At 43.0% G+C, this 25431-nt stretch overlaps 1 protein-coding gene across 2 annotated transcripts in view; it reads right to left on the bottom strand.

Annotated features, from left to right (window-relative positions):
• The window catches only part of caln2 (calneuron 2), a 38040-nt gene extending 12723 nt beyond the window's left edge, over positions 1 to 25317 (bottom strand). The window contains exons 1-4 of one of the 2 annotated variants that reach the window (XM_074611278.1): positions 24471 to 25317; positions 17399 to 17523; positions 10203 to 10346; positions 8089 to 8201 (exon numbers count right to left, since the gene is read on the bottom strand). In XM_074611278.1, the coding sequence (XP_074467379.1) occupies positions 8089 to 8201; positions 10203 to 10346; positions 17399 to 17516 (375 nt within the window). In that variant the 5' untranslated portion in view covers positions 17517 to 17523; positions 24471 to 25317. Of the gene's footprint in view, positions 1 to 8088; positions 8202 to 10202; positions 10347 to 17398; positions 17524 to 23400; positions 23759 to 24470 lie in introns of those variants that run through there. The other variant, XM_074611277.1, reaches the window with a different exon arrangement.
• Between the last annotated feature and the right edge of the window lie 114 nt (positions 25318 to 25431).

The following is a 25431-nucleotide window of genomic DNA, read 5'->3' as shown; positions in this document are numbered from 1 at the left end:
TCTGCCAGTACAGAGAAGAAGAAGTAGAGTTTGCGAACTGGAAAGTGTCTAGAAGGTAACCCACAAGTTGCGAAAATGTGCAAAAACGTGCAAAAACTCTCGCGACACTTGCTGCCCGACGAACTATCCTAACCTTAACCATTCAAGGTCAATGAGACATTTCTATGAGAGTTTCGCAAATTGTGGGTTACCTTCTAGACACGACCCATCTAACCATCTACGAGAGAAAAATGGAGAGAGGTCTTCAGGAATTTGTTTCAATTGGGCAAGTTGTAACTGTTCTTTCATGTCAGCTAGTATTGGCCATGTTTCATGTTGTCCGGAGACGAAGACAAGCACTTGCCCTGTAATTGAAGAAGTTTTATCGTATCTTGGCGTTTCCATACAGCTTTTCTAATGTCATGTCATTTTGACTTCAAAATGCGCATAAAAATGCATGTGAATGGAAACGCGGCTACTGGTGATCCTGGAGAACTGGCATCACGAAGCTGGTGATCACCTGTCTCTGATAACACTGGTGTTTCCAGCTTCAAGTGGAAGAGGCCGGTTGTTAACTGCAACGTTACCACCCACATAATCAGAATCATGAATGAAATATTGAGATGAGATAAAACGGTCAGGAGAGACTACCCGGGCCGCGGGAGAAATCGGTTACAGCGACGATTAAAAGTAATATATCTAACCAATATAATAAGAAGCTTTAGAAAGATTATTGCTTCAAATACTGATATGACACTCACTTAATACACACTCGGTCCCCCCTTAAGTCTGAATGAGGATTTCGCCCTTGGCGAGCAGTGACCGGTGACATACTGAAGGAGCCAGGACACATCAATCAGAAGAACAGGTGCTTACACGCCGTCCCTCCTGTCTAATCCTGCCTGACCTCGTACAGAACAAGCTTGTTTCGTCAGTCGTCCACCTGCTTTGTCTTCTGACCCGGAGTCACCCAGAGTGACAACCGGCAAGCTTTGTTTCTTTTTATTCTGGACTCTTTTTCTCCTATTTTTCTGTCTAGCAGCAGAGCTGTCAGCGTTAGATGGCACCTTCAAGTTCAAATGACGTTTCTGTCTCACTTTGTAATAAATAGCTTAAAGGAAAATGTAAACACAAAGATGCACACATGTGCCCTATACTGTATGTACACAAATACAAACACATATAGAGGGCACATCTTAGTATAAAATTGCAGGTAAGTTATTTTTAACAAAGTAAGCAGAGGCTACAGCCAACCACACATGAATAATAGATGAATTAGATCTACAGAAACAGAATCAAGTCACATTTGAATGTGATGAAATGCAATCTGAAGCTTAATATTCCGCAGTCGAGCCAAAGAGGCACAGTCCCAGTCACTTTCTAGACTCCAGTGCTAAAATAATTGCACTCACAGTACTGCAAACACAAACACACACATAGTGATGAAGAGGGGAGGAAAAGACTCGACAGTTTACATGGAATGCACCACATAAGATGGAAAATAAAACCCACTGAATAACGATAATAATATTAAAATCAGTCCCCCTATTTGCAGCATGCACACATCAATAAACACTGCAGCAACACCCAAAGGTCTCCATTCTGTTCTACTCTGTTTTCTTATCTTTCGTTTCTTTCTACATCTGTGGTGGGGATTTGAATATTTAAGACGAAAACTCACTAAGTATTCCGCCTCGAGTGCGCTCTCAACCAATCGGCGCCTAGGTCTCTGAGGCTATAAATAAACACAACAGAACCTACTTTTCCCGACGGACACAGACCCACCGCTGCCCTTGATTACACCAAAATAAGCATTTTACAGCTGCCTCAGACCGTCTTCCCTGGGGTGTAACCTCGCTGTGGGTCTTATTAGTGTCTGGCACAACCGGATGGTTTCCCCGGAAACCACCCTCTTGGTTAGGGCTGTAGGGGTTAACACACCATAGTCTTATTATCTCACATCCAATAGCCAACCACTGACGGATGGACATGTCCCTGTGTTTAATTACACTCCGTCAGGTGGAGGAAGCATTCATTATACAAAGCGTAGTGGCGTAACACAAAAGAAACAAAGAAGAAGACACTGTGCACTCGCGCCGTGTGTGTCGTATAAGAACTGGATACCGGACCCCAGGACGCCTATTCTTTCCAAAGAGAATTGCTTGAGTGGCGCATACGGCAAAAAAGTTTTCTAGCTTCCAGGTTTATTTCCGGGGTATGCAGCCCACTGAATATGTGCAGTAGTGTTTCTCCTGCTGGCCCTGCCCGCGAGTTCCCGCTCAGCCCATAGATGTTTTGATGAAGTCACAGATGTTTAAAGCTGCAGTGGGGAGAAATGGAGCAAATATGATTTTAAAAAGTATTTTTTTTAAACCGTAGCACTATATACAGTATATACTATGTATACTATATATCACTGTATCCTGACAATAGTGCATGAGACAGGTAATCTGAAAAAAAAAATCATGTGCATCTGTGTCCTCCGGTGCTCCTAATGGCATCTACAAGATTTCACAGACCGGAGGAGAACAACCAATCGGAGCCGAGCTGGAGCCTTGCCGTCTCTGAGCAGCTGTCAATCACTCGCGAACTCCGATCAAACGGTCAAACTAGGCAGCAAATCAAATATGAATCAATATTCTGTTACTGTAATGCCTATTTCTCGCCTCAAATGTTTTCAGAAACATCTTGTAGTGTACTGTTCAGCTGTAAAATGAGAAAGTTTGTAACCCGGCAGCCATGTTGACAAATTGTCAGTTCCAGTGACAATTAAAAGTGATATTTTTTAAGTAAAATGTAAACAATATAATCACATAATAAGAAGCTTTAGAAAAACTATTGCTCCGAATATTGATATGACACTCGCTCTCTCCACACTCGGTCCCCCCTTAAGTCTGAACGAGGATTTCGCCATTGGCGAGCAGTGACCGGTGACATACTGAAGGAGCCAGGACACATCAATCAGAAGAACAGGTGCTTACACGCCGTCCCTCCCGTCTAATCCTGCCTGACCTCGTACAGAACAAGCTTGTTTCGTCAGTCGTCCACCTGCTTTTCTCTTCTGACCCGAAGTCACCCAGAGTGACAACCGGCAAGCTTTGTTTCCTTTATTCTGGACTCTTTTTCTCCTATTTTTCTGTCTAGCAGCAGAGCTGTCAGCGTTAGATGGCACCTTCAAGTTCAAATGACGTTTCTGTCTCACTTTGTAATAAAGTGCTTAAAGGAAAATGTAAACACAAAGATGCACACATGTGCCCTATACTGTATGTACACAAATACAAACACATATAGAGGGCACATCTTAGTATAAAATTGCAGGTAAGTTATTTTTAACAAAGTAAGCAGAGGCTACAGCCAACCACACATGAATAATAGATGAATTAGATCTACAGAAACAGAATCAGTCACATTTGAATGTGATGAAATGCAATCTGAAGCTAAATATTCCACAGTCGAGCCAAAGAGGCCCAGTCCCAGTCACTTTCTAGACTCCAGTGCTAAAATAATTGCCCTCACAGTACTGAACTTTGGATGAAACCATCCACCAAATGGCAGTTATTACATGATGCAATGTTTTTACTCTACATTTGGCATCACTGGTCATCAGTATGAACACTGCAGACTGTCTCAACAGATGCAGACGGCAGTGATAAGCCTGTCACTGGCCGGCTATTTCGTTCTGCTTCCTCCATCCTTCTTTTCAGTCTCTGTTTTCATGAATACTGACAGTTGGTCGACCGAAAAAACTACAAGTTAAGGGTGGAAAAAGACTTGATATAACTTAATATTTGTACCGTGAGTTTTGACACAAATGAGAGCAGACTGGATGTTCACAAGTTAAAAGACTCTGACATTTGATTTTCACACCGTGGAAATAAATGGACATCATTGGCTGCCTGGAGAGACTGTCTTCACCCAAAAATAAAAAAAAAGTATAGGTTTTAATGTGCTTAAAATGACTTATATTTGTTTACGTTTTTCTGACAAGCAACCTCTTTCAGTCGTACAAATAATGACTATTCTGTCTTATTCACAAAGGAGGGAGTAGAGTGATGGTGTTACTGTGTATATTACTGCAAAGCATTTTAGGGAGAAGGTCAATGGTTTGCTCTACAAAACATGTTTGACACCCGGAGACCATCTCCTACCATCAGTCAGTGTTGTTTCATTTTAACCACAATCTTTCCCTAACATTAAAAGAGTAGTTTGACATTTTGAGGAGTGTGCCTTTTTGCTTTCTTGGCGAGAGTTAGATGAGAAGATCAATACCACTCTCATGTCTTTCCGTTCAATATCAAAGGATAACTTCTGTATTTTTCAATCTGGGTCCTATTTTCTCATGTTTTTGTGTCTAAGTGACTAATGGGAAAAACAGTTTTTGAAACAGGTCCAGTATTGAAGGAGAACGCTACAGACGGCAGCAGCTAAACTACTGTAATGTAATCAATCAGGGCAATTCATCACCGTCAGCTTACGTCCACTAAAAGTGCTGGTTTTTGCTACTGACAGGCTCTGATTGTCATTATAAGTGTCTGACAACATTATGGAAAGGACCCTACAGAGAAATAAAATGTTTTTCTTAATCTTTACATTTCACTTTATCCGGTCTGTTTGTTATTGTGTCCAAGTCTTGCTCGGGGAAGTCTCGTTCTGAAATCTTGCGTCCCATCCACATTGGATGCAGTGACTTGTTGCCGGAAGACAACGGTGGAAACGTGAGAGTGGAGAGACGAGTGCCACGGGACACCGGTGTTGTCAGAGTTTGTTGTGTTGGAGTACAGAAAGCGTAGCTTAGTGTTATCTGAAAGATTTCTAATGTCATGGCTGAATATTTAGATGATTTTGACAATGTGGAGGTGACGTGAGATTTCAGAGCGAGGTTTCTCCGAACGAGGCACACGATAACAATCAGACCGGATCAAGCAAAAGGTAAAGAAAAAGGTTTAATTTCTCTGTAGAGTCCTTTCCATAATGTTGTCGGACACTTATAATAACAATCAGAGCCTGTCAGTGGTAAAACAAGCACTTTTAGTGGCCATATATCTATGGTGCAGAATTGCCCCGAGCAATTACATTATAGCTTGTGAGCAGCTGCGGTCTGCAGCGTTCTCCCTCAATACTGGACCAAATTCAAAAATGGTTGTCCCCTCTACTCGCTTAGACACAAAAACATGGAAAAAGGTTGAAGAATACTTAAGTTACCCTGTTAAGGTGTAACCTGTTTGTTCGTGTCCCGTGTTCACAACGATCAGCGACATTTTCACTGGTCAAACGTAGTAGTTTTAAGCCCAACCATGTAGTTCTTTCCTAAACTAAGTGGGTTTGATGACTATACCTAAAGTGACGCCAAGGGGCGTGACAAAGTGATGTGTTGGGTAGCTTCGTATTTACCATACAGACGTGAAAACTGTATCAATCTGGTGTATATCAAGTGTATGTCCCAAAATGTGGAACTATTCCTTTGAACAAGTCATTTTAGTTGCATAAAATCAAGGGTAAAGCCAATCAAACACTATGTGCATGTTTTTCTAAATGGCCAGTTGTTAAGAGTAACTTACAGTGTTTCACTGCCCTCTCTTGTTGAAAGTTTCACGCATGTTTCACCACCTCTGACCACAACTAGCATCATTGATGGTATGGATGTAACCATACCCAACAGTGATGTCACATGGTCCCGTAGGACATCTGTACACGACTGCAGCAAAGGTGAGAAATGATACTTATGGAGGTCAGCACAAACCCCCAGAAAGACTTCCAGGGGTGTTACGTGACTCTTATAGTTGGCTATAAATGATTTGGTGGACCTTTTGGCAGCAGTCGCTCAGGTGGAAGAGCGGGTTGGGCATTTATCGTTGGCTCAATCCCCAATTTCTCACACAATGTTGTGTCAAGTGTCCTTGAAAAGTAAATCCCAAACTGCTCCTGATCTGTGTATCCCTTTAAGACAAAAAAGCATCTGCAAAAGACTTTACACTAATGACTTTGATTTTTCAGCATTTGTACAGCGATAGAGGATCCTGCAGACCAATCTCCTGCTCTATCTCTCTCAACATATTTGCAATATATGATAAAAATGGTTATGATATCGGCTAAAAAATAGTTGTTTTCCCATCTTTGGGCACTGTAGCTTTGTGTGCAAAGGAAGACAGGGAGCTTTCCTTTTTAATTTACTGACTGTCAGCAGAAATGAGGTAACTTGATTCAGGAGTTTTTTCAAAGCAGATATCTAAATCTCCCCGAGCTTTTACTCGGTGGAAAATAAACAGAAAAACACCAGTTTTCTTTTTCAGATATCTCCCCGGTACACTAAATCAAACAAGCAAGATACATCACGTGAAGGACGCACAGAATGCATTCAACACGTGCACACAAAATGTAATTACACCCAAAACGTGCCAGTCTCCCCGAAGAAGTCAATCATTATGCATCTCACTGTGCGAGGAGGATATTATCTGAACATACTGAACTGAGTCATTATGGCCCACCATGATGTGCCTCCTTCTCTTCCGTCTCTCTCTTTTCAATACAATGACTCTCCCTCTCTTCCTGTCTCCCTATGAGGTCTGTGAAATATAAACAGACACACACAAAACGCTGCTCCTCACCGTCCCCGGAGACACACTTCCTCCCACCATTTCACTCCCCTCCTCCTCCTCCTCCTCCTCCTCTCTCTTCCTATATTCTTTCACTCTCTCTGCTTTTCTCTCTCTCCTCTTCCGTCTCTCATTTTTTCCTTCCTGTTTTCTTTTAGTCTCTCTCTTTGTGGGAGGTGAATATTTTAAATCAACCCTGAAAGGAACACCGTCTGCGACCTTCATGAATCACAAGCTCCCGCACCTCTTCTTTCATTTTTCTCCCACTCTCCTCCTTTGTGGTTCTCCTTTATATTCCTGTATCTTTATGTGGGGCATCCCCCCACCCCTCCATGCACCACCACCACCGTCCCCATCCCCACATATTGTCCAGCCTGCCTCTCTATTCTCTCATCTCTTTCAGCCGTGCTGGCTGGCACACCGAAGTCCGTCTTACTCCGTCCCTCCTTCAGATGTCTCATTTATAAAAGGTGTTCCATTTCACACGATTTAGAAAGAAATGATGTTGTAATCTGAAGTTTCGGATGTGTGAATGGCATAGATGGTTGTTTTTTTTTAATGATATTTTTCTGAAGTGATTGCACAATAAAAAATCTAAGATAAAGAACATCTATGTCAATGTGGTCCAGTATGTGTTTTGAACCTGAAACACACACACACACTCTTTTCAGTGAGTCACCCTCTAAATGTTTCTCCTCTCATTTGACTCAAGGAAAGCAGCTTCCTGAGAGCTGTCTGCTCAACCAGCCGTCCTCACACTCAACAATCCCCCCCCCCCCCCCACCTCCCTACACACTCAAACACACACACACACACACACACAACCTTGCACTTTTCATTATTGTCGCATGTCTTACCTAAGAGGCAAAAAAAAGCACTCTGAGAGCAGCAAATTTTTCTGTCCGCAACAATTTTCGAAAACAAAGCAAGCGCGTTCAAAAGCATGCAGATGAGCTGCAGCCTTAATCACCACTGGGCCGAGTTTTGGACACTTGAAAGCACACAAGCTCAGACTTTCCTCATACTGGGGCACATCCCTGAAATCTTTATTATGGTAATACCGTCTGCAATGCTGGGAAACGCAAACCAAAAAACATACACACACTCACATACAGACACATACTTAATTCTCAGCAGGTCTCTTTTCCTTCAAGGCCCTGAGTCGAAAGAGAAAAAAAAAGTCTCTGTTTGTGTCAGATAACAGAAGAAGCAGGTGGGGGGCCTGAGAGAGAGTGTGTGTTTTTGCACTTAAGTAGATGTGTGCCTTTGCAGAAGTCCCTGCAGAAACTCGGGTTTGTGCTTAAAGATGTAAGACTTGACCTGACTGCTGAAATACACAGCAAGAGGTGAGGCAGAGTTAGTAAGAGGAGGTGTAAAGGATGTGACTGATAAGTGATGAGGATTTGGGAGTGATAAGAAACAGACTGCAGCGTTGGGAGGAGGAGGAGGAGGAGGAGGAGGAGGAGGAGGAAGAGGAGGAGGAGGAGGAGGAGGAGGAGGAGGATTTGTCTTTCACCTGCCAGAAGATGTTGTCGATGGTGTTGCCCAGGAATCCTTCTCTGTTGTCAGATGACAGCAGTTTGGGCCCAAGTATCGTCATGAACTCCTCAAAGTCCACCTGGCCGTCCCCTGCAGGCACACACACAAACACACACACATAATGGCAACATAAAATCAGATACACAGACAGAAATGCTGGCAGACAGGAGCTAAATAATGCATTTTATGCTCAAGTTTATACGCTTGACGAAACAAAGAAAAGTGCCCTGAGATAGATCAACAGATGGATGCGCCCTCATCCGTGACAAACACGCATGCATCATCAGTACTAATTCACCTTTCAAATAAGGTGTGTGCACCTGTGCGAGTGCGAGTGCGAGTGCGAGTGCGAGTGCGAGTGCGAGTGCGAGTGCGAGTGCGAGTGCGAGTGCGAGTGCGAGTGCGAGTGCGAGTGCGAGTGCGAGTGCGTGCCTCTGTGTGCGTCTGATTATGGGATTGGGTTTTTTTTTGCGTCAAAGCGACAATTCAGGGAACATTTTGCAATTTTAAAATTCAAGGGACACAACTTGAGTTTGCATACTACTGCAGCATGTTGTTAGAGATAGCAATCAAAAGCCAGCATCCCGTGGAATTAATAATCAGTGAACATCCCCGCGGCGGCATGTCTTATAACTGAGTTACTGCATAAACGTATTATACTATATATTGCCAATATTGATATTACGACTCGTTTACAGTGTTATCTAATGTTCTATTTATTGATTGCTATAATATCAGAAGCATTGGATTTAGTAGTACTGCATGCCTCAGTGCTGCTGTGTTAGTATTGGTAGGATAACACTTAATTTTATGGGGCTGTAATTTCTGAATAACTCCAAAGAAGTTCCCTTCAGTGAACTATATCATTTGGTGCTAATTACAAGGAAAATAGAGACAATATTCAATTAGTACTCTTGCAATGAATAATAATTAATTGCTGTAGTAACCTAGGGAGTCTTTTACTAAAAGGAAAGCATGCAATTCAACATGTGTGGAGAATTCAATAATATTTACTTGGGTTTAAATGGAGCTGTTTTTTCCCCCTACAATTAGTGCCAAATTACACAGTTATTTCCAGGAAACGTCTTGGAAATTATCAAGAAATGCAGACCCCATAAAATGAAGCGTTACTTTGTAATACAGTATATTATTAGTATCAACCAGCGTTAGTGCTCTGTTCTGAAACCTGACTGCAGTTTCTCAAAAAATGCAGCTTTAAATTAGCATAATAGAATCTTATATTTTTTAAGACTGCTTTGCCTTACACCTGAGGGAAGGATGAGAATATAATGCCAGCGATCAGTGGATTAAGAGGATTTAATGACGTAAAATTAATCATCTGAAGGGCCGTGCAGGTTGTCTAACACCTGATAAAAATTGAGCTAATTGTGCCTTTGACCGCTTTCAGTGCTTTATTAGCGCCGACATCGAGATGATAGAAGTCAGAGGTGGAGGGTTTTAAGAGAGATACTGTCTCCCCTCAGAACAAATGGCAGCGCTGCCTTCCGATGGTCAGACTACTCACGGAGGCAAAAGCAAAAAGCTTTTAGCTTTGACCTTTGATATTTGCCGTGAGCTGTGGAATCAAGAGCAGGCAGATAAGAACCAGAAAGATTGACTAGCGTGTTTGTGATTCAGGGGACTGCTTAGGAGCAATCGCAATCCTCTGTGGATTTACAAGCACAGCTGGAGTTTAAGGAGCAGGAGCAGACAGGTTCTCTTTTTATTGTCTCCGGGGGAATTTATTTTTGACGATTGACCACCTGTTGCTCTTCAGGCAGTTTAGAAACAATTTTGTGGAACCATTTTTCGAAGGAGGCTGTAAGTCAAAATCTCATTTGGCCTCAAGCAACTATAAGAGGCATTAAGTTATGCGTTTTGGGCATCATTTAGCAGAGTTTTTCATTTACAGCACATTCAAATTCAACACAGCAAATATTCATTCGGCTTGCTTTCAGTGGAAGGAAAACATTCTTCTTGTGCACAACAACTATAACAAACATTATACAGTATATGAAAAGGTTCACTGTGTGTTCATGTGTGTGTGATCTGTGCATGCACCCAAGTGTGTGTCCTTATGTAGTGCCTCACCATCCATGTCCAGTCTCTGCATGATGATGGCCAGCTCCACTTCGCTGGGCATGTAACCCAGGGAGCGCATGGCCATGCCCAGCTCCTGTTTGGAGATGAAACCATTCCCATCCCGATCCAAAACACGAAACGCTTCACGGATCTCTGCACGACAAACGAGCAACATATCACTGTACAATGCTGTCTGCCTTCCTCGCTTTCCTTTGAGGAAATAAGACATATTCTACTGTTAGGGATCATTTTGGTCAGTTTTCATAAACAGAAATAATTCTATGGATAAACAGTATGTCATGTTTTGTTAACATTGTGATGGATCCATTTGTTTTCTACCTGATGCGTTTGTCTTGTTGGTGCTGATGTGTGGGTGTCTGGTTAGTTTGAGACAAGGTTGGCAGGTGTGGTGTTAAGATGTGAATGTGTCTTTCACTTCTCCTTTATTTTCTTTTATTTTCCTCTCCTTTTTTTTGTATGTGTCTTAAAGAGGACCTATTATGCAAATTTTCAAGTGCATACTTGAATTTGGGGTTATGTACTTGTTGCATTATAGACCTTTTACATGCACAAGAAACTATATAACACACTAAAGGAAAGAGAAAAAGCACAAAAGCATAATACGTCCTCTTTAAAGGTAGGGGGCTCATCACAGCAGATGAAAATATCTGTTCATCTTTATTCTTTATTGCCATTAAAAAAGCGTCTGTTAATCATTTCCTTGTCTGTACTGCTGTGTTAAAAAGACTCAACAACAGCAGCATTGGCCGTTTGTTCATCCACTTGACATACAAATGACATATGTTATAATTTTCCTGGCAAGTATGTGAAGGCAGAAATAGTGTGATGTTGTCATAGCAACGCAAAACCTCTTAGGGAGGAGGTCGGGGTGGTTGGGCCATCAAACTGTGTGACTTTGGCACTGGAGACCGCTGTTTGCATCCCACCTCTTATCTCTGTTCAGCAATGGTTTCTTTTAGGGCTCATTTCTTTCTGTTCAAAATGTATCTTAAAGGGAGATTTGTCAAGTATTCAATACTCTTATCAACATGGGAGTGGGTAAATATGCTGCTCTATGCAAATGTATGTCTATATTTATTATTGGAAATCAATTAGCAACACAAAGCAATGACAAATATTGTCCAGAAACCCTCACAGGTACTGCATTTAGCATAAACAAATATGCTCAAATCATAACATGGCAAACTGCAGCCCAACAGGCAACAACAGCTGTTAGTGTCTCAGTGTGCTGACTTGACTATGACTTGCCCCAAACTGCATGTGATTATCATAAAGTGGGCATGTCTGTAAAGGGGAGACTCGTGGGTACCCATAGAACCCATTTTCATTCACATATCTTGAGGTCAGAGGTCAAGGGACCACTTTGAAAATGGCCATGACAGTTTTTACTCGCCAAAATTTAGTGTAAGTTTGGAGCGTTATTTAGCCTCCTTCCCGACAAGCTAATATAAGACATGCTTGGCACCGATGGATTCCTTAGGTTTTTCTAGTTTCATATAATACCATTATCTTCACTCTAGCTTCAAAACTGAGCCCTAATTGCAAGTTGCGTTAGTGCATTAAAGAACTTAGTGACCTTAAAACGAATTTGCGTTAACGCGATATTAGCACTCAAGTTCTTAAAATGAGTATATACTTTTCTTTTGTCAAGTATTTAATTCACACAGGAGTATACCAAATAGGCTTTACCATGTGGTTATTTCATATAGACTACTTATTTATTGAATTACCAGAATACATGCTATATCGTGATAGAAGATTTTGGCTATATATCGCCCAACCCCTACCAGAAACACGACTCAAAAATTAATGCTAATGTTTCTCCGTATATCTGCGGCTGTTTGCTTACGTGTCAACTTAAAAGGTGATGATATGTCAGTTTTGTGTTCACGACTTGAATGCAAACCAAACATTAAACATGGTGGTCGCAAAAATCTGAATCATAGTACTCTTTTGCAATCATAACAAACACATCGTAAAATGCTAATATGTTTCAATGACAAACGACCTACATGCTGTTTAGGTTTGATGACTTGTTGATTTGCTTGTAGACTTTCACATCGTAACAGTGAGCCATCAGATGGTGTGAATGAAATGAGTGATTAACAGATTTTTAGCAGGTCTGCAGACGGAGCCGAAAGGTGCTTCCCTGGTGCTGATAACAGGCTTTCCCATTAACTGGAGGTGCTGCTGCATCTCTCTCAGGCTAGTCAAGGTGAGGGTGATCTCCCGCTCTCCCTCCTTTTCCTCTCCCTCGCCCTCTTTCCTTGTCTCTCTTACATCTTTATATACTTATTGTATTTTACAAACCCCGAGGGGCCTGTACCAATACACAGCACAATCTCCATCAGCAGTGCCAAGAGCATTTCCGACTCTCTCCTCCCACGTAAACGGCTTCCTTCTAACACAAAATTGTCAGTAAACGCACACGGCTCGCGAAGGCATCTCTCTGTTCGTGCAGCAGAATTACTCAAACCCTCTGAGGACCTTCTTAGAAAACACCCTGGTCAATCTCTGACTAATTACCTGCCAATCAGCTGGCACTATCTGAGCGGAGGGGGAGCTTTGGCGTGGAGGTCGAGGTGGTTCGATTTTGTCGACTTGATAAAGACGGCAGAGACAGGATAGACTTTTCAAACATCTTTTCGCGGGCGAGCATTTTTTCTGAGGATCTCTACACTTGAGGGCCGAGAGAGGGTGTCATTTCAGCTGGCATTCGTGCAAATCGGCCCCACCGGAGCGCCAAGAAGAAGATCAAACTTGACTATCTAGAGGAAGTAAAAGTCGTAACAAGGTTTCCGTAGGTGAACCTGCATTCGTGCAAATCTTTACAAGGAGAGGCACAATCGAGAAGAGTAATAGCCTGCTGTGCGAGGGAATTTAAATCACAATTTACCCGAGACTAATCCTTATTCCTAACTTAAACAATGAATTTTACATGAAGTCCGTCTCTCTCTGCGTCTCTCTCAGGCTGTGTGCCATTAATATTCTCGTCCTGACATGCTGCTCCTTCCCTCCTCTGTGTAATAAGTCCGTCTCAGATCTGCCTCCTATGACTGTCTTTGCTCTGTCGGCTGCGCGAGAGCCGAAGTTCAGTCGCGGCCCCGATATAAGACTGTAAATATCCCCAACGGCTAATAACTAGACTGGAGCGCCGAGCCGCTGCCTCCCTTTTCTCTCTCTCACTAAATAAAGTGAGAATCAGAGGCGAGGGATTGGGAACACGGGCGAGCGCGCCGCCTCCCAAAACAAAGTGAGATGAATTTGTATGCGGCTCAACAGCGAAGAGTACATTTTCAATAGGGTGCGAATGAGCTGCTCCTTGATGTATTACTGTGCAATGACTGTGTGTGTGTGTTTGTAGGAGCATGCAGCCGTGTCTGTGTATTAGGAATTCAACCCCTCAGGACTGTACATGTTCTCACTGTGATTGATGAAACGCCTCAAAAACCAGAGAAAAGGATAGCGGCGATCCAACACAGGGGTGATTAACTAGCCTTCTATCTGCGCTAACACATGATCCTAGAAGAACCTTCAGCATCTCTCTGAAGTGGGATTAGGAGTTTTTCAAACGCTGGCAGCGAACACCGACGGATATTTTGTCCACATCAAACAATCCCATTGGTTGCGTAGGATCTGTGGCTGACAGGGCTTAGATAATGCCTCATCGTGGAGTCCAAATTTAATTTATATAATAGCTCTACACAGGTCCAAACTATTTCAACCTTCACGCTGCCCTTGAGAGACAAAACCTACACAGAGGCAAACCCGCACTAATGAGGGTGAGATGTTTCAGTCACCGCACCAGCTCTGCTTTCAGCACACCAAAGCAACTGTTTTAGTGAACTGGGTTGAGTCGAGTTGTGCACAGGGGACACTGGATTAAAAGATTTATGCTACAAAGTACTTCATACCAAACCTCATTCGAGCAAACTACAATAGGCCACATGTATAAACAAACAAAACAGCCTCAGTCAGAAACACACTCTCATGCTCTCTGTCAGAATTAGCTGTTTTCTTTCCCTCCAAAGCAACCCATGTCAGAAATATATGCAGTGGTTGCAGTGTAGAGGTCTTTGTTTTGTACACATGTGAGGTTATGCTTCAGGATCCGTCAGCCTGCGGTCAGTCGTGCACTCACTGAACACACACTGCATGAAAGTAAAAACTCCTCTGTGTCAAGTCAAGCTGATTTAGCTTTAACCTGCAGTTTGTTACTGCTTTGGTTATATTTTCTTAATTCTGGTCAATAATTGTGGTAAATTTGTACTCACCAAAGCTCTGGGGAAAATGCTTTAAAGGTCACATATTATGCTCATTTCCAGGTTCATAGATGTATTTTAATGTTGCACTAGAACATGTTTACATGCTGCAATGTTCAAAAAACCCTTTATTCTTCTCATACTGCAGCCTGAGTCTGCCTGCCTCAGAGCCTAATTCAGCCTCTGTCTGAAAACCCCTGATTCACAGCCTGTCTCCTCCCACTCTGCTCTGATTGGTCAGCGTTTTCTGTCAATCAAACGTCCTCAACAACACAGCGTCACCCTCCCCCTCCCTCCCGGAGAAGCTCTGGAGAGACGAGTGGAGAGATAGCAGCTAGAATAAAGTTTATAAACCACTTTAAAGTTTATAAACCAGAAACTTCACCCAGCGCACGTTACCGGAGGAATCTGATCAGAAATCGGCGACACATGATGAACATCTGCGGTCCAGATTCCAGGTTTTCCTGACGGTTTCTCTCAGGTAAATAATACTATTTATAGCTCTGTTAGTTAACTCAGTGTTTACCTCATGCATCAACTCTGTAAACCGTAAACATACACTCTGTTTTACGTCTGTCTTTACAGATCCATCTGTGAGAAATGACCGACAGAATCATCCCAGAGGAGAGCAGACAGCTGAAAGCAGATGGGAGATACAGAGCTAACCCGTTAGCATGTAGCTACATGCTAACGGGTTAGCTACATGCTACCGCTATGAGACGGTGTGTAAACACAGCGACCATCAGGGTGGAAAATAGAAGATGTGAAACAGTAGTCAGTTCATTATTTCTGCTAAAAGATAAATGTATGGAAGATCAGAGTAATGGTATATTATTTACAGTAGTAGCTGTCTCTGTGTTACCATGACTACAGACCACCGGAGCTTAGCTTACCATAGTTTACCAGAGCTGAAGACTTTCTCCTGTACCATGTCACATAACTAACTAACAGGTGAGACGATTACAAATGCTGTGAATAATTAATATTGTCATCTGTCAACTCAAATAAAGTTTGACTGTGAAACAGAAATGTGTTGTGTTGCTTACAAGTCACTATTTACTACCTGTACTCTGCTACATGCATGACATCAAATATATATAATATATAAATATCATCTGTTTAAACAGTGTAATTACATAAAGCCTTTGTGAAAGAACATGTTATATTTAGATGATGGGAGTACATGAAGCCTGTTCTGCTGGTTCTTGCAGACTTTGCTCAAGTTAGGTTGAGGAGGAGAGACAGTGACGTGCTGTGGGGCGGGGTCAGCTACTGAAGGTTCTCTCTGGTTCGACCAGGAAACCCTTACATGGCTTGCATTTCTGCCTAATGACGTCAGAAGACTAGGAAAAAAGCGAGTTTTTATTTCTGCACCCATTTCCGGACAAACGGAGGAGGAGAAAAAGAGAGAGGATGGTCTTTTATGATACTATGGTGGCCTGTAGACACACTGGGGACAGATATTGATGTTTAAAAGACATGGAAAAGTGCATTTTGCATAATATGTGACCTTTAAATTAGCACTGTCAAAGTTAACGCGATAACGCATTAACACATTTGTTTTAACACTGCTAAAGTCTTTAACACATTAATACAACTTGAAATGTTTAGGTTGGAACTAGAAAATCCATTGTTACCAACAAACTTGTCACTAGGAGACTAAATAACGCTCCAAACTTACGCTACATTGTCGCAAATAAAAACTGTCATAGCCATTTTCAAAGGGGTCCCTTGACCTCTGACCTCAAGATATGTGAATGAAAATGGGTTCTATGGGTACCCACGAGTCTCCCCTTTACAGACATGCCCACTTTATGATAATCACATGCAGTTTGGGGCAAGTCATAGTCAAGTCAGCACACTGACACACTGACAGCTGTTGTTGACTGTTGAGCTTGAGTTTGCCATGTCATGATTTGAGCATATTTTGTATGCTAATTGCAGTACCTGTGAGGGTTTCTGGACAATATGTGTCATTGTTTTAAGTTGTTAATTGATTTCTAATAATACATATATACATACATTTGCATAAAGCAGCCTTTTTGTCAACTTCCATATTGATAAGAGTATTAAATACTTGACAAATCTCCCTTTACGGTACATTTTGAAAAGATAACAAAATGTGTGATTCATTTGCGATTAATTGCGATCAACTATGGACAATCATGCGATTAAATATTTGAATCGATTGACAGCCCTATGGAGCAAAAAGCACAAGTAGTCATACAGATCATACAGGTTGAAAACAAGATGACAATGTTGCCAGATTAGATACCACGCTTACTATCTGGAGGTACAGCCTAAAAAATCGTTGCGTTAAAGAAATGAGTGGTGTTAAAACAAATTTGTGTTATCGCATTAACTTTGACAGCCCTAAAATAAACAAATAAATACATTAAAAAAGTGAAGCCACAATCTAACCAATAACCTAAGGCCACGTGTGTTGAATGTAAAATAACATACTGCATTCAATACAGTGGGTTTCACTTATGTTTTTGCTTGTTTACAGAAACAACACGTGGCTTTACTTTAGCTCAAACTGTCAAAGTACAGTTTTATTTTCACACACTATTTACCAAAGAAGCCTTTGTGAGCACTTGTGGCATCATTTGTCATGCAAGATGGATTGAAAACTTGAATTAGGAAACCAATATCAACACATTGGTGTCCTGCTTTAGGCCTATATATTTTATTTCTGTCATTCTGAGTCCTGTGACTGATTTTCACTTCATAAGCAACATAATTGGAAACCAATGCATCCACTCAAGCTCTGACAGAATGGCTAAATGGAAAAACCTTTCCCCGGGAGAACTGAGGCGCTGTAACGGCATTGTTGTAGTAGTGAAACATTAATTGCTCGCACTTTACTATGCACCCCCACCACCACCTCCCACCCACCCATCCACCCTCTCTCTCATTCACCTCCGAGCTCCTCTGTGGAGATGCTGTTGAGCTGGAAGGCTTCGCTGCCCTCCGTCAGGGAGCTGCTCAGGTAGTTGTCTGGATAGAGCAGGCCCGCCCGCACATGGTGGAATGGCATCTTCTCCCTGCAGAGCACACACAAATATACACAGTCTAAATAAACTTTGCATGTGTGTGTGTGTGTGTGTGTGTGTGTGTGTGTGTGTGTGTGTGTGTGAGCAAGAAAGCTACAGGTATGATTTGAGTCACAGTGTGTGCATGTGTTTTCAAACTCTGACGGTCATGAGCTCTTTTTAGAAACACAAGCTCCTGTGGAGGGAGCATTGTTCCTTCCACTCTGCTAATGCTCATTCCTGGGAGAAACCGCTGTCTTCTCGCGGCAGAATCCCAGTGACAAATTATGTAATCACATTATAATTCAACACAAAAAAAGCTTCCACTGTTGTGATAAATACCGTCAGAGTGCAATCAGGAACACGGTATTATCATTCTCTCGCTGTCCTCCTGCTCGTTCTTTTGTTCAGGAAAAGAAGTCCTGTCACTCTGCTATCATTTCCTCTAATGTCCCCCCCCCCAGACAATCCCCACCGCCACCCAACACCTCACCGAGCGACCTCGGGGCTCGACAGGGCATCAATCAGCCGCGGACCCTGCTGTCGTATGATCAGAGCGATTCTCGGCTTTGATTCATGAGAGTTGCCCCTCTGAGGGCTTTCCCAGTGTAATATTTTGACACTGGCGATATGCTTCACGTAATATTCCTGCCAATAATGCATGCTGAACTGTCGAGGTGAGGGAGAAAGATAGGGAGGGAGGGAGGAAGAGATAGAGATCCCGGGAGTATTTGGTGAGCGTGCCGCTGCCAGACAGGAGAGATAGAGAGGGAAGAGGGGATGTCTCTGTCACAGGAAACATGGTCAAATATAAACATCTTCTCCTCTCCTCTCCTCTCCTCTCCTCTCCTCTCCTCTCCTCTCCTCTCCTCTCCTCTCCTCTCCTCTCCTCTCCTCACTGTTATTTGAGACTTAAAATCCTTTATAAATCTTTACGAATCAGAGCCAAGGGAGGAGCAGGACACAGACTGAGCGTAAAGACAAAGACGGTGTAAAAGGTTGAGAGCCGCGGGACCTGAGAGAGTCTGCTCTGCTGATCTGTAGAGGACACCAGGGGTGAAAATAACTGTGTGTATGAGACAGAAATACAGCAGACAGCAGACACAGTGTGTGTGTGTGTGTGTGTGTGTGTGTGTGTGGAGAAAGGTGTGTGTGTGTGTATGTGTGTGTGTGTGTGTGTGTGTGTGTGTACATAGTTTGCGAGCTCTGACGAAATATGTTCTTCAGTCCATCTGGTCCTGGTTCTACTCTTGTCCCACCTGCATATTAAAGGACTCAACAAGCATCTGTTCTGCAGACGTGAGTCTCAGGTCTCAGCCGCTCGAGGTGGCTGATGTTAGCCAGTGTAACTGACACTGAGTCAGTTTGCTGACTTTATGACTCTTTAATACTTGTGTTCATAGACGGCATTTTGCAATTTCCACATAATTATCACTAGAACTGCAACGATTTATCGATTAGAACTTATCGATAAACTATTAAATTAGTCGGCAACTATTCTGATAACCGACTAATCGGATTGAGTGATTTTTAATAAATAAAAGTCTAAATTCTCTGATACCAGCTTCTTAAATGTGAATAGTTTCTGGTTTCTTTACTCCTCTATGACAGTAAACTGAATATCTTTGAGTTGTGGACAAAAGAAGGCATTTGAGAACGTCATCTTGGGCTTTGGGAAACACTGATTGACATTTGTCACCATTTTCTGACATTTTATAGACCAAACATCTAATTGATGAATCGAGAAAATAATAGACGATGAAAATAATCGTTAGTTGCAACCCTAATTATTTCTTATGGTCACATTAGCTGCGGTTTAGCGAAGGTTACATAGTCTTGCTTTAAAGGCAGGGTGGGCGATCTTGAGAAATAAGCAAGAGTACACTAGATTATTAAAAATGATCTAGCCGAAAAACCCAGCCCGGTGTTACCAACTCTTTTCTAATGAAAGTAGCTAGCAGCATTCGCTCCAAAAGTCACTAACAGTGTGTTTCAATCCGCGTACTTCTGTACTTACACTTACTATTTTGAGTGCATTAGTGCGTTCACACTGTGAAGTATGGCAAAATGCAGTGCACTCGGAGTACCCGGATGTTGTGCTCAAACCGGTCAAATCGTTGAGTGTGGAACGCTGGACACTTTTCACACTCAATTGTTGCCCTCTTGGCTACGTATAGCGGAAGCGGCGGGACCACGACCACTATTCAAACATGTGAAAAATGGCGGCAGATGATGCAGGTGCTTTTGCGGTGCTGAACAACGTACCTTATAGATGTCTATGGGCTATGTAGATAACAGAATACAACAATACGTAAACATACCGATGCATTTTCAGCCAACAGGAGGACACATCGTAGGCGTAGGCGACGACGTTGGGAATGTAATTTCCACTTTGCTTTCATTTTCTGTGTATTCTTGATCAACAAAGCAGGCAGATATTTTGGCGGGTAGTTGACGGGTAAAACCTGAAGGAGGCAGCAATGCAACACAAAGGATGCCAGCTGCTATAAAACCCCGAAGAAGAAGAAGAAGAAGATATTTTAGCGGGTAGCGAGCTGTGGTGAAATGTTGCGATCGTCATTTCCGGTAAGCGCGCTGCAGAGTATTCGATTTGAGACGACCCTACCCCGTTGAAATTCACACACTACTCAAGTAAGTACAGTGTACTTCTGGAAGTACGTGTATTGGAACACACTGTAAATCAAGCGAGAAAGTCGCCGAATCGGTTACACTTACAGTCCGTCCCTAAAGGCCTCTCTCCAAAGCCACTCTGCCAAAATGATCATTACATATACATAAACATATCACAATGAACGTAACGAACATGGCTGTTGTTAGAACTCACATCTGTCAAGCTAGCAGCTTGTGGAAGACTCTGGTGACGCGCGATGAGTGCACAAGCAGAGTGCGTGCAGGTAGGCAGACAGGTAGCTTATTACCACACATGCATATAGGAGAGTAAACACGTCGGAAATATGTGTATATGGCTTTTTTGCGGTGCTAATTCAATGTGTTGGCATGCATGTGCGGAGACAGCAAATTTGTACGTGAATATTGTTAATGTATATGTATGTGTACATGCATACATATAAAAGGTCCTCCGTTTTCTGCAGAAATTGTAAATAATGAATACATGTTTATGTTACATTTATCCTACGGGTGCATTAGTGCATGCATGTCTGTAGGACAAGTTCATGTGTGTACCTGTGGATGTTGGCTACATGCATGTACATGTACATGCATGTAGCCTATTTGAGATTGTTATTTTCTCCCCTTTAGGTGGCATTGACATTATGATGTATTAAGTTTGTCAATATGTATCAGTGTATGTTTATGTGAATGTCTAACAAACTAATTGCAAGATGAAAAAACGAGTTACAATGACAAATGAAGAACGTTTAATGGCTGTTAAATAAGCCACAGCCAGCTGAAATCCCTAAATTCTACAACTCCTCAAATCAAAAAATGATCTGGCAATTATTTAATCAGTGGTCAAATTAATAAGACATATGATATGAAATTAATATGAGAATGTATTTTAACAGTCCATCTGCTCTCACAATTGTTCCACTGACAGAAACGCCCACTCACTCGTAGCAAAAAAACAGCGGAGACGCATACATCAAACTCGGTCACACTGATTCTCTCTCACTCACTCCTTATTTTTCCTCCCATATATTTTTGGATTGAGTTTTTTTTCTACTTGTGAAAACACAGACTGTTGTCACAGAGACGGGCATGAGAGCTGACAAGGACAAGCTTTAGCAGAATACCTCCATCTGATAAGATTCATCGCCTTGCTGGAAGAGCAGGAAGAGGAGGGAGTGGCGGACAGACAGACTGACAGACAGACAGGTGGAGAAAGAGAGAGAGAGAGGGAGGAGGGGGTGCAAAGGGGATGAAAGGAGAAAATGAAAGCGGGCTGACTGACAGTGTTTGAACCGTGGGGTCACCTGCACCCCAGGGAGCCCAGTTTCAAGTCTGCAGCGTGGTGCTCGGAATGAATTTGAGCACCGACTGGAGGGAAGAGGCTGAGATGAAGGGAAGAGGAGCAACTGAGATTGAGCCAAAACCTGGGAATATGGAGAAAGGAGAATCATGTTTTGTCCTCACCTCCCTCTGTCCCCATGGAGAGGAATGCATTAGCAGGATGGCAGAAAAGAGCTGAGAGGTCACACCGGTGTTTTTACCCCCAACAGCACATGCACGCCGCTGCCATCACAAGCAGGCAGCCCAGACAAGACAACAGCATTAGCAGAATCAAACCTTATTCATCACATCAAAAGAAAAACAGGTTGTTACAACTGCCGCAGCCACCGATTAAGCATCAAAACATGCAAAACTGTGTGATTTAAATTCATCTAAGGACTGTCTGATGAGGGATGTGTTAGCTGGCCAGGCAGGCAAATCAACAAATGATTCTCTTTTTACTTCAAGCCACTAAAACATCAGATAGCTCCCCTTGTCCTCTCTAGTTTGGGAGATAAGGCACGTGCCGCCTGCCAATATAATGAGAGACCACTGCTGATCATTTGTAGCACCAGATTAAGGTAAAGACAAAAAAAAATGGACAAAAGACATGTGTTACCTTAACAGTCAACCCAGAGCCAGCCCTGACCAATTTGGTGCTCTGTAGGCAAGATTTTAGCTGGTACCCGTTGTATCGCAGCCAATTCCACCACCAGTCATCGGGGTGATGCTGCAGGCAACCCAGAAAATTGGGCCTATTTAAAGAGGACCTATTATGCTTTAGTGCTTTTTCCCTTTCCTTTAGTGTGTTCCATAGTTTCATGCATGTAAAAGGTCTGCAAAGTCCACACCAAAGGGAGTTACTCTCTTCCACAGAAACACTGCTCCTGAACTGCCTGAAACATCTCACTTGAATTCCAGCCTTTTCTTCTGTAATGTGGTGATGTCACAAAGTAACACGATTGCATAATACCTGCCTAGCGGCTTATTCGGCACGCCCTCAAACAAAGCTGGTTAGAGCCGAGCTGGAGCGGAGTCTGAAGAGTTTGGTTCAGTTGACCAATCACAACTGAGTGGGCCAGCTGACCAATCAGAGCAGCCCGGGTTTATCGAGAGGGCGGGACAAGAGTTCAAACAAAGTGTTTCAGACAGACGTTGAAAAGAGGTGCTGCAGCACAGCCGGTATGACAAAAGTAAAGTGTTTCTTGAACATTAAAGCATGTGAACATGTCCTAGTAGAAAATACGTATAAGTATGAACCTGAAAATAAGCATAATTGGTTCTCTTTAATAGGTTATGTAGTTATGTTCTTGTGGGCTTTTTAAAAAAATAATATTTAAAAATAATAGAATTAAAATAGTATTTGTTAAGGATGCATCGATACCGAGAATTACACTAGAATTGTAATTCCTGTTAATTTGGAAGATTTTCCACCAAGTCGCTGATGTACGATTTATTTTAATAATGAAGAACAATTAAATAAATGTATTATTGGTCACATTTTGCTTTACAGTTAGTAAAACAATGTTAAAGTCAGGCCTGATGTTGCCTTACACATAACAGAATGATGACAGCTTATTAATTAAACAAAAAATAGTAGAAGTAATACATGTTGAATATTTTTTTCTCCCCTCATATGTTCCACCCCTATGCATGGATGGCACCTCTATAGCGTTCGCCTATACCGCCTTTAAGCCTATATAGTGCCGGCTCTGAGGCAACCAACAATAAAATGGCTTCTTATTCAATTTGCAGTTAAATCAATAATAAAAAAAGAAAATATAACTCAAATAACTATCTCTCTTGTCTGTCTCTGCTCAATGTCACATTGTCAGTGTCCTCCTGAAGTCACCTTGGGCAAAGACAGGCAGCCTCTCTCTAAACACACAGCTGTGATCTCTTGCTGTCTCTCTCTCTTACCTATCAAGGCAGCACTCTAAAGACATTCCCTCCACAGAGGCGATGGATGTGCTGGCCATCTTGTCGCCTACAGCCGTCTGTCTCTCACGAAGGTCAACCTGGGTCATCCAAAACACGTTCTATATCTGACCCCACCACCAACAGCAGCCCAGGCAGCAGCAGAGGAGATGTGGACGTGTGATCTTCTTGTCAGCTGGTCTGAAAAACGTCGCTTGTTGGATGTTTAAAGAGTTGGACACCCACGTTGGATCCGCCACACTGCGCGCATCTGCAGCAGAGTGGAGCACATCTGGACTCACAAAGTCGCTGCTCTACATGTCAGCCTCATTGCAACAAGAATATCTCAAAGGAAAAAAAAAAAAAAAAACTCATGCGCGCAACCCTCCAAAATGCTCGCACCCACACACCGCCCAACACCACGCACGCACGCACGCACCAGTAACACCCTCCATCCGTTACCATCCAACAGGCGGTTATAACCCCCCAGGAGCATCATCAGATGATGGATGTGAGGCAGGTGACAGATTTGGCCATCACGCTTTATGACTGAGGAGTTTTAGAGCATCTGGCTATTGAGAATGAACCCAACTATAGACTGCACAGTCCTCGTTTATCATCACAACCAATATATGTGAGCTGAACATGCAGCTGATATAAGCCACAAAGCATCATGATGTATATATTGATGGAGTGCTTTAACGTCCCACTGCGCGTTGAGACAATTACACTGTAATTACACTTATAGCGCGCGTGTGATGGACCTATAATCACCTATAATCACATCGATCAAACCCACACAGCGCGCACCGCAAAAACAGCTGGAACAGTTGAAATATAGCCTGCAAATGAAAAATAGACATCGTTAAAAAAAATGCTCATCTATAGACTGTCAACACTTACACAAGGTCTATTTACTCGCGCACAAGCACGCGGATACAACAGGTGCAGCCGCCTGCCTGCATGGATTCGCGGCTCTGCGGCCATCAGACGCATGGGGCGGTCGGTATAATCACCTTGATCACCTTTAACAACAGCAGCCCATATCTGGCAATGTGGTTGTTGTTGCCTACCTGTCTCTGTCTGTGGACACGACTGGTCCTACCCCCCCCACCGGTGTGAGATTCACGCCGCTCGGTTACAACACTGAGGCTCTTTCAAATGTCCAAGATGTGTTTGAGTCTGTTTGCATCCGTCCTGCGCTTCTTGAGGAGTCTCATCCAGTCTGTGTGTGTGTGTTGGGACCTGCCTCGGGGATTCACCACTGTGTCATGCGCTCCGCACTTTTTGGGTAGTTATTTAAAAAAAAATAATCAACTGGTTATAGGTGAGGAGGAGGAGGAGTAGGAGATTTGGTCCGTTTTTATAGCTCAAGCGCAAACCCCACATGAATGAATGGCCTCCCATCCGTTTTTTTTTCTACATCTCACTTCTCCATCGCCATATCTTGTTGAGATATTTGGAGATGAAGCAGTTGGTAGGTAGAGAGCCAGATCTTCGTCCTATCAGCTCAACCCAGACGGACGCCACCCAGCCGCCCACGGGTCTGGGTCTAGAACAACCGGAGTTGCTGCTGCTGCTGCTGCTGCTGCTGGAGCCTCTTAGAATAAAAAAAGACGATTTCAATGCCAGTGTCGATGATGATGCCCGGTGGTGAAACACAGCTTTGAGCACAGATCGGCAAAAGAGCAGAGCAGAGGATGGGAAGAGGATCTCCTGACAATCCCGGTGCGTTTATCTCGGCTACTCCCGGTGACAAGAGTTAACCCATTTATCGGTCCAGTCCGGGTAAAGGAGGGGGCCACATGGGGGGCCACAGGCTGCAGAGCAGAGGAGAGACTGATGTCTCTATAGGTGAAAGGAGAATATGATGCGACGCTCAATGGAGCTGCCTTCAGGTGTGTGTGTGAGTGAGAGAGAGAGAGAGAGAGAGAGAGAGAGGGGGGAGTGAGAGAGGGAAAGACAGAGAGAGAGAGGGGGGGGGGGGGGGGAGAGAGAGAGAGACAGGGAGAGAAAGAGAGAGAGAGACAGGGA

Source organism: Sebastes fasciatus, chromosome 16 (genome assembly GCF_043250625.1).
Source record: "Sebastes fasciatus isolate fSebFas1 chromosome 16, fSebFas1.pri, whole genome shotgun sequence".
NCBI classification, from domain to species: domain Eukaryota; kingdom Metazoa; phylum Chordata; class Actinopteri; order Perciformes; family Sebastidae; genus Sebastes; species Sebastes fasciatus.
This window is presented reverse-complemented; position numbering and strand designations above follow the sequence as displayed.